This window comes from Pezoporus flaviventris, unplaced genomic scaffold (assembly GCF_033815535.1).
Source record: "Pezoporus flaviventris isolate CSIRO_AGI_PZ_B2104156 unplaced genomic scaffold, CSIRO_AGI_Pfla_v1 ptg000007l, whole genome shotgun sequence".
In the NCBI taxonomy this organism is placed as follows: domain Eukaryota; kingdom Metazoa; phylum Chordata; class Aves; order Psittaciformes; family Psittacidae; genus Pezoporus; species Pezoporus flaviventris.
In genome coordinates, this window is record NW_026892555.1 from 21,790,128 (window position 1) to 21,799,581 (window position 9,454).

Sequence of the window (9,454 nt, forward strand, 5' to 3'; positions counted from 1 at the left end):
AAAGTCATTGGCTTTCAACTCTGGGAATCGACTGCTTGTGAAACTGAGATAAAACCACTGCTTGGAGCTGGATTCTTCAAGGCCCTCAGCCAACAGACCTAGAGAGAACTTGCAGTGCCCTTGACATCAGTGCAAGACTTTGCCACCCTCACAGCATGTAATCCAATGGGAGTGTATGTGCTGCAGAAGCCCGTCTCTTCCTTCCCTAGTTTCTTTCATGGTGTGTCAATCCACCAGGCAACCTAGTGCTGTGCTGTGTTTTGGATGGGTGTTTGTAGGTGTATGATGGTTTACACACATGCAATATGAATCAGGGACAAAACTATTGTATTTGTGCCTGTGACTCAGCAGAGAACTTGAACTTGCCCTCCAGAAATGAAAACACTAGCAAAATCTTTCGAGTTTGGACAATTAGTTTGGATTATCTAGGTCTACCTTCAGGGCCGTGCAGATGACTCTTTGATTTTCAGGGTCAGCAAGCCTAAATAAGGGATTCCCCCTATTCAGGGGATTCTTGCTTTATTTTGCCAGTTGGGCCACTCCTTGTTGCAGTATACAAACACAGGCTTCCAAACATGACAATTTTACCTTTAGTATTTTAATTTCTCTTCAACCAGTGTGAATTTATTTTCTAAAGCTTTCCAGTCTTCACATGGAAAACTGGAAAAAAAAAGATTAAAAATAATTAATTGGAATGTTATATGTAATAAATGGAGTGAAAAAGCAGCAGGATCTGAAAAGAAATCCTGTTCTTCCCCCAGAGTGACAGTAGTTTGTTTTATATCACAGATGCCTAGAAGTATAAAGAGAGGAAAGCAGTGGTTTCTGCCTGTCGGCCACAAGTGTTTAATCTCTGTATAATTGCATAAGGGGAGAGACTGAGCACTCAGAAAAGAAGTTTATGCAGATTCATGATTACTCTTGGAAGCCCAGATCATCTGCTCTCTCATGTCTTTTTTTTTATATAAAGAAAAAAGTACAGGCCAGCCCTTGAAAGGACTTAAATTGTCTACATCACAGAAGCAGGTAGGAGGATCTGCCCACAGTGAGTGCAGTATTGAGCTCTTTCTCTTTATCTGTTCCTTTCTTAAGTCCTTGTACTCTTCCTTAGCTGTAAGTTGTGAATTCCTTTCTGAGGGAAAATGTGACTTACAGGGTTGGGTTTTTTTTCCTTAGAGTTTCCTTGGCAGAGAGCTTAATGGAGTTGTCTGCTATCAACACCTGCTTTCAAGCTTTCCTGATAAAATTAGATTTTATAGCTCAACATCACATATGGCATCTTTATAATTAGTCTTTTTGCAGTATATGAATGTCAGTTCCTAAAATGCTGCCTTACTGTTCATGTGGGAATATTTCGCCTCATTAAACAAATCCAAGATTTTAATTGGAGCTTCTAATTGTTGAAAACCCACGGTTTTGTGTGTCTAATCTCAGAACCATTTTGACAGACTGAAATACAGCATATCTTCAGCTTCACTGGAACCAAGCTGTGTGCAGATCACTTCTGGAAATGGGAACCTGAGATGTCGTCATTGGCCTCCATACCTAGAGTCACCTGTGGAAATGTAGTCTTTCAACACATAGGTATCTGAAAATGAAGGGTGGGCTTCATTACTGACCTAATCTTGGAAGCAGAGGTAGGTCTTTGCTTAGGAGCGTCTGAAAAATATTACCATACAAAACATTTCAGAACAAGAACACCCAGTTTTTAACACACATGCTCAAGGGTAAGCAAACTTCCACTGAAAGGTGAAGCTCAGAGGTCTTTTCAGACACGTGACGATCAGAATTACCAGTCAGAAAGATGTGGAAGAGTGTTCCTGTGTCAGTGATTCACAGGTGATTGTTTCAAACTGCTATAAAATGCATGGAAGTCCTGCACTAGTACAGATACCAGTACAGGTGATGGGTGATGTTTTCATTACTCGAGTCACAACTGAGAATCTTTATTCCACTTCAGTACGCTCATTTCTGTGCTCAGATGAGGAAATGCACAAACCAACAGATCATCACTATACCACCAGCACTAATGTCATGGAAGTGGTAACATTTGTATGGAAAAGTCAGCATTTAGTACTGATGCAACAGGATGAAAATGTGCAAAATGTCAACTTGCAATAGAAATGTCTTTAGTTTCTCAAGTGCAAAGTTAGTGCAGTGTCAGCAACACTATCCTCTAGGAAAAAAAAAGACAAATAGGAAAACATTTACAAACATAGCTCTTGATAGCTCTCATGCAAACTGCTGTCAAACTTGTACACTAATGCAGTGAATCATTCAGGCTCAGCTCACTGGGGGTACTCCTGCTCATATTGGTAAGACTGGCCATAAGGGATTTAACTTTATAAGCATAGTAGTCCCTCAAGTTGACTGATGGAACGTCTTTCATGCCATCACCAAAATCACAGCTTCTCATGGCACTCTCTAACTGCTTCTGACGCCTATAAAAGTGGGAGAATTTATTGAAGATCAGTGTAATAGGAAGCACTACCACTAGGATACCAGCTAGGATGCATGCAGATGCTGTCAACTTGCCAGCAGTGGTCCCTGGCACAACATCCCCATAGCCAACTGTGGTCATGCTTACGGTAGCCCACCACCAACAAGCAGGGATGGTGGCTAACCCCTCATTCTCTTCTTTCTCAATGGTGTAAGCCACTACTGAGAAAATGGAGATGCCGACAGAGAGGTAAAGTAGAAGAAGCCCCACCTCTCTGTAGCTATACTTCAGGGTGGCTCCAAGGGACCTGAGACCTGTGGAGTGTCTAGCAAGCTTTAAGATGCGAAAGATCCTCATGAGTCTCAGGACTTGTGCAACCCTGCCTAAATTTGCTAAAGTTGGACTACTTTCCACCACCAAGTTGACAATTAAAGTGATATAAAATGGAAGGATAGACATTAGGTCAATCAAATTCAGGGCATGCTTGAAAAACTTTAAAAAGTCAGGAGCTACTGCAAATCTCGCCACCAGTTCGAAAGTGAACCATGCAATACCAAAATGTTCCACGATTTCAAAGCGAGGGTCTTCCTCAGGGTTCCCGTTGCTGTCAACTATCTGAAAGTCTGGGAGGCTGTTCAGGCACATGGTCACGATGGAGCCCAGCACCACCACTATGGAAAGGACACTGAAGATACGGCTTAAGACTGAGTACCCAGGATTATCCAAAGCAAGCCAGAGCTGCCTTCTGATGTTTCCAAATGGCTGTTTATCAAATTTAGAGGCATCATTGTAGAATGCCAAAATCTCATCAAAAGAAGATGTGGTGCTTTCCTGGTCACTTTGTTCCTCCCATTTCTCTTGGTCTGGCTCCATTTTCCTCCCATGGTAGCTGTAACTGCAGCAGGAGTCTATAAAGAATTCATTGATTCCCCAGTATTCAATCTCCTGGCTGAAAGAAAACACACAGAGTTCACCCATCACATGGAGCTTGCCGGTGTTATAAAAATGTAGCACGTAAGGAAAAAGCTCAGGGTTCCTGTCAAAATAAAATTCGTTCTTGGTGTCATCATAGTCATCACAGAGCTCCAGGATTGACTCCTTCGAGTGGCAGCTCAGCAGTTTGCCCAGCCTGGTCTCGGGGAACCTTAATAATGTGTTGGATCTCATCTTTTTCTTAAAGCCTCCAACGTTGATGCTGATCTCATTGTCTTCAAAATTCGCTTCAGATAAACCCTTCAGACTCTGCCCTGTCATAGTGAGCTCCTTCCAGAGGTGTACAGGGAACGAAAACCTAGAATGAAATTACACAGTACATTGGCAAGATGAGCAAATCTACAGGATGTTCACATATTGATGCTTGCTTCTCTTTCTCTTTTTCTTTCTTTCTCTTTCTTTCTCTTTCTTTTTCTTTCTATTTCTTTTCTGTTTCTTTCTTTTTCTTTCTCTTTCCTTTCTTTCTCTCTCTCTTTTTCTCTCTTTTCTCTTTTATTTCTTTCTCTTTTACTTTTTTCATTTTTTTCTTTTACTTCCTTTCTTCCTGTCTTCCTTTTCTCTCTCTTTCTTTCCCTCTTTCCCCATTTTTCTCCCTTTCCCCTCTTTCCTCCCTTCCCCTCGTTTTTCTTTTCTCCCACCTCCCACTGAAGACACTGAGGGCGGCTCCTTTGTTCCCGCTGCAGGCTCCAGTCCCTTCCCGTACCTTTCACCTGGGCTGCGGCTGTCGCTCCTACGACCCCCCCATTACCCACGGCCTTTGTGCGACCGGCTCCACCCGGACCTTTCCCCCCTCCCGCCCCACCACACCAACACCCCCGCCCCTAGGCTGCCGCCACTCGGGGCCGGGCTCACCCCCCCCCCCCTCCCCCCGCGTTGCTCGCCCAGCCGCGCCCCAGCGGCCGGAGCCCCGGCCCTGGCCCCATCTGCCCCGGGGGCGCCGCCGCCTCCGCCCCTCTCTGGCCCCTCGGCGGGGGAGCCGCCCCTCCCCGCCGCGCCCCGCCGCTCCCGCCCTACCTGCTCTCTCAGCGGCCGCGGCCCCCCGCCGGCGCGCCCTGCTGCCCCCGGTCCCTGCCCGCCATCGCCGCCGCCCGCGGGGGTCGCCAGGGCTCGCCTCGCTGCCGCTGCCGGTGGGGTGCCGGTACGGGTGGGCTGCCGGTGGCGGTACCTGTGCGGGTACCGGTGGCTGTGGGGGTGCGGTGCTGAAGGGACAGCGGCCGCGCGCCGCCCCGCTCAGCGGCGGGAGGCGGCGGCACGCGCACTCGTCATGGCGACGACCCCCGCGGCTGCCGCCCGCCCCGCCGCTCCCACGTTCCCCCAGACAGACCCCGCCGGGCGGTCTGGGGCTGCAGCGCGGAACGGCGGCGCGGAGCCGGGCAGCCGCACGGCGGGAAGGCGGGCGGGTGTCTGGGGGCCGGTGGTCGCGCTGCCCGGCTGAGGAGGGGCGGCCCGGCGGAGCCGCTGTGTCGGCGGTGCCTCCGCTCCTCGCTCTCGCTCCTGCCCCCGCGCACCGGCGCTGTGCGGGCACGGCAGCGGCGCCGCAAACCGGGGCTTCCTCCCCCCGCGATCCTGCCTCACGCCGGCCCCGAGCGGCACAACTTCCCGAGGGGGGCCGCCCGCCTACAGCCCCGCACCCCGCCCGCTGCCCCCTCACCCTCCCGGCGGCAGCGCGGGCAGGGCCCCGGGTAGGGCTGTCCCCACGCTGTGGGGCCGGGGGTGCCCCCGCGGGGCTGAAGCCCCGTCAGGCGCGGGGAGGACTGGGGAAGCGGCGCTGCGCGCCGGGGCTGCCCGCCGACCCTCCGGCGCCCTCCCCACACGGCCGTGCCCAGCGATGCCGGGAGGAATAATCCCGGCCCGCTGCACCTCGAGCGGAGGGGCTCGGCCGCCCCGCACCGCTGCTCCTGGCGGGGCAGTTTCCGCCCTGGCATGTGGAGTAATGCCTAATTACATGGTCACCCATGGCAGCGTGTCTGCCCACGCTGGAGGCGGCTGTGAAGTAATCTCCCTCCTCCTGCTGAGCCCGGCGGGAGGCCGAGTTTCCCTGGGGTTAAGGCTGGTCCTGGCAGCTATGGGAAGTGGCGGCAGTCCCTGCAGAGCGTAGGTGCTTTGTACCGGGCTAACCCACATCATGTCCTGCCAGCTGCTTATGACCAGCGCTCACTCATGATCCCACACATGCGGAGTCCAGCTCCTGGAAGTGGACTGATGTTGATGCTTTGCAGGATTCGGAGGTGGGGGGAACGAAGGCTTGCTTGCTTTCCCCAGCCCTGGCAGAGCATTCCAACTCTATGCATCCCCTTCGGCTTGTTCCTCAAACAAGCTCCAGATGCTGCCCCTGCATGCTTTTTCTTGGGTGGTGCTTGCTTTTGCTTTGCTTTCTTGATGGTGAGTGCCTTCTGCCTCTCTTTCCCCCTTGGTCCTTCAGCATGGCTCTCCCTTTGTGGCACATGCCCTGGGTCAAGGCTCTGGGTCTCGGTGTGCTCACCAGACGACCAGTGGCACCTCACAGGACGTTGACTCCACACTGAACTATGCACACCAGGCTGACCTCCTGGGCAGGGAAAGTGCTGCTGCCGCTCAGTTCAGTCCCCACAGCTCTTTTCCTCCTGGGAAGGGGTGCACAGGGGAGAGACACTGCACATAGCAGGGAGAAGGCTTCACAAATGCAGTGGGGACTTGCGCCTTTTCCTGTAACAGCAGCTTTTCATCTCCAGAAAGGCAGCTCTCACGCTTCCCACTGGCAGCCTAGCTGTTAGGTTCGTTTGTGACAGCTTCCTCCTCTCAGGGCTCTGCTGGCAAAACACTCATTGGGGATGCTGGCTTTTAATGCCTGGGGTAAGAGATGGCAGGACACAGGACTGGGAACCTTCACGTTGGTATTTCTGAGTTCGATGCCCCCTCCCTGTTCCCCAGGGCTCACAGAACTTCTCTGCTGTGATTTCCCACTCACTGTTAGAACAAAAATCTCTCATGTTCCTTAGTGATGATACAAGGAATCGTTAGCTGCTGCTGGTGGTGCGTTCAGGTGGTGTCTATGTGCTTTCACCAGCTCTGTGCAACCCCAGGTATCTAGTCAGGGCTTTAAACATATTGAAACATCATCAGAAAATTTGTAAAAAAAAAATTGCATTACTTTTCTTTCTTAGATTAGATATTTTTTCCCTACTGCTGCTTTGGAGGAAACTAAGTGAAGATATATTTAGAGGATTTTCAAGCTTTTATACATTGTTCTTATCTTCTAAGCCACTTGGCTAAGAAAAAGGATTGTAGGCAGCCTCATACTCACCCATCTCTGCTCTTATCTGTACCCTGGAAAAAACACTGGTCACTTTTCTAACATGTATTTTCTCATTAAGAGGTACAGTGAAGTTTATGCGGAGATACTGGAGATAAACAGCAAAGTAATACTGCTGTGTGAGGATACAACTCCCCCTAGTCAAATACAACTGCCTCTGTAATTAGGGCTAATTGGCTCAGCCAGAGAATTTTGCTAATAAGGCTAAAATGGTTCCAGCACCGAAGATAGTAATCCAAAATACACCTGAGTGCTTCTGCACTCTGCTCCACAGATACACGGCAGGTCTGGTGCTGATCTAGTGCTTTTGTCTTGCCCAGCAGTAAGTACAGGATGAATTGCTGTGGATGCACTATTGCTGGTGGAATCCAAGGCAAAAGATCTGCTTTGATATGTCAAAAGGAATCAGATATGTCAATTCTGCACTAAGAGCTTGTGATGTGTCAGGTAACAGCAAATTTTGGGATGCACTAATAATAAATTGAATAAACATATACCAACACTGTGTCTCCACTGCCCTGTGGACACTTCTAAGACCAGGGAGAATGCAGGAGGAGTGCTGGGGTGGGCTGGGAATTAAGGAAGTGTGAAAAATTGCCTGTTGGAGGGGGTTAATAAATGAGTGACTCGTATTACCCTGAGGTGGTGTTACAAAAGCTCAATTAACTTTAGGTTTGCTGGTTAGAGTTGTTGACTCTGAGACTGTGAGAGAGAGACGGCTTTTTCTCTTGGTACGATTTCTTTTAAGGAAGATGAGAAGTAGCCAGCACTGTGTAAAAACGCTCTTGGTATGTACATGTGCCCATCAGGGCTGGTCTGGGTCTGAATACATAAACTAACTGCAGAGTGCTTGACTGTAAACCCTGCTTTGGGCTTGTGGTGACCTGAACTGTGAGGAAATGTGGAATTAATCATTGTGCTAGTGACCGACTTGATGTAGGAGGCTGCTGCCTAAGGAGCAGCCTTAGGCAGCAGCCTAGCCCAGGTAGTCCTCGGACTACCTCTCCTGTCTGGTCCCTCTTGGCAGTGCCACCACTGCAGCAGCTGCACTACCCTGCAGTGAGTTTAATGCTGCTGAGGGACTATGTTCCGCAAGCACAACAGCTTAGATACGTTGTCAGCTGTGGAAGAAAACCTGCTGTGACTGCTGCTACTTCTACAGTGTTAATGAAGTTGAATGTTGAATATGGAATAAAATAATTAATATTGCATGTGATAATCAATATTGAATGTAATAATTGCATGTGATAATCAATATTGAATGTAATAATGACGTTTAATATTAAATAGGGTCTAAAGGAAGATATGGGACCTAAGTCAGTGGTTTTATTGGCACTTCCACTTGAATGGTGGATAGATTCACTTTGGACTTGAGGACACAGCTATCTATTAAGCTGAAGGTGGAACTGCGGTCTGAACTTAATATTTACTGGAACGTCCCCTTCTGGCCCTGGAGCCAGATTCAAATGTACAGTCTTGTTGACTATCTCCTTTTATTCCAGATGGACTGGATAATCTTGGAGTCCTAATGTGTTAGTTTAAGATCAATAGATACGATCTGTTTTAGTTTGCCAAGCCTTACAGGCTGGGAGTGAAGCTGAGATCCTTTCATGACAGCATTCCTACTGCCTCAAATACTGACTGTGGCCAATTGGTGAATATGTTTAAAAGAAATAAAAACACTTTGCACATAATGCTCGTTTAAATACTGAAAAAGGATGGTTGCAAAATACTGCCAAGTCTAAAAGAATGAGTGAGTTGAAAATGTGTTTAAACAAATTCATAAAGGCTACGTCCCTCTCTGGGATATTTATCTAAATGATCTGAGTACAGCCTAAATTTGACAGAACCCTGACTGGGAGAGAATATTGCAGAGGAGGAACCTTTCTAAACATGCTTTGTTCTTACCCCTTCATGTCAGCAAGGTAAAGCTGAAATTAGACCTGCTACATGATCTTTCACCTGTTCTCAAACTTCCCATAACTGCAGGCAGAAGTGCCATGAATCTGCTCCTTCTGTAAGTGCCCTGACTGACATGTCTGCTTTTCTTAGGAGGCAAAGGCTTTGCACAAGCTCTTGTGGCATTTGCAGTATAAAGCGGGGGAGGGTCAAACACTTTACTAAGCTAGAAGTTTACAAGGCAGTGATAGCAGTGTCTGAAAACACAAGAACTTTCTGTTTTCATACTGTGATGGAGTGGAACTCTAGTGGACCACAGAAAGGCCATCTGGCAGCTAAAGAAACTGAACCATGGACTGAACATGAAATAACATTTAGTTTTGGCTGACAGCAAAAATACTGATCTTTTGTGGTGCACCGATTGCATGAGCAATGAAATTTTACGGTGATGACTGCGCTATTATGCCTTTTGTTGTGAGTTGACCTGCTTAGTCACTGTTGTGCTTGCTCTACCTGTTTCTAAACTATGAGGGACACATGATAATAATTTACTCTTGCAAGCTCTGCGGGGAGTGTTGTCTTCCTTGATTAAACCACCATATCCCAGAGTCACGGAGTGCAAAGAAAAAAAGGATTATTAGATAATTGTGACTGGCTTAGTATAGATTGCAGAATTTCAGCCTTCTGTCCCCTGCTGAAAACTGATGGCTGAGATGGGTGAAATAAATCACATTACAGACCCCACTGTCAATGTATTAGAGGAGCCTGCAGTGTGTACGCTTACACGAGCATTTTACTTGGGCTTGTGCTTTTGAAGTGACCTGCTTGAT

At 48.3% G+C, this 9,454-nt stretch overlaps 1 protein-coding gene across 1 annotated transcript; it reads right to left on the minus strand.

Moving 5' to 3' along the window:
- Positions 1-1,930: 1,930 nt before the first annotated feature.
- KCNS2 (potassium voltage-gated channel modifier subfamily S member 2) lies at positions 1,931-4,564 on the minus strand. Its single transcript, XM_061447998.1, has 2 exons — positions 4,448-4,564; positions 1,931-3,731 (listed from the first exon to the last, which is right to left on the minus strand). The coding sequence occupies exon 2, from the start codon at positions 3,692-3,694 to the stop codon at positions 2,261-2,263; it is 1,434 nt and encodes a 477-aa protein (XP_061303982.1). The 5' UTR covers positions 3,695-3,731; positions 4,448-4,564; the 3' UTR covers positions 1,931-2,260.
- Between the last annotated feature and the right edge of the window lie 4,890 nt (positions 4,565-9,454).

Excerpts from the sequence above, each read along its gene's own strand:
- KCNS2 (XM_061447998.1), bottom strand. The coding sequence starts at position 3,694 with ATGACAGGGCAGAGTCTGAAGGGTTTATCTGAAGCGAATTTTGAAGAC.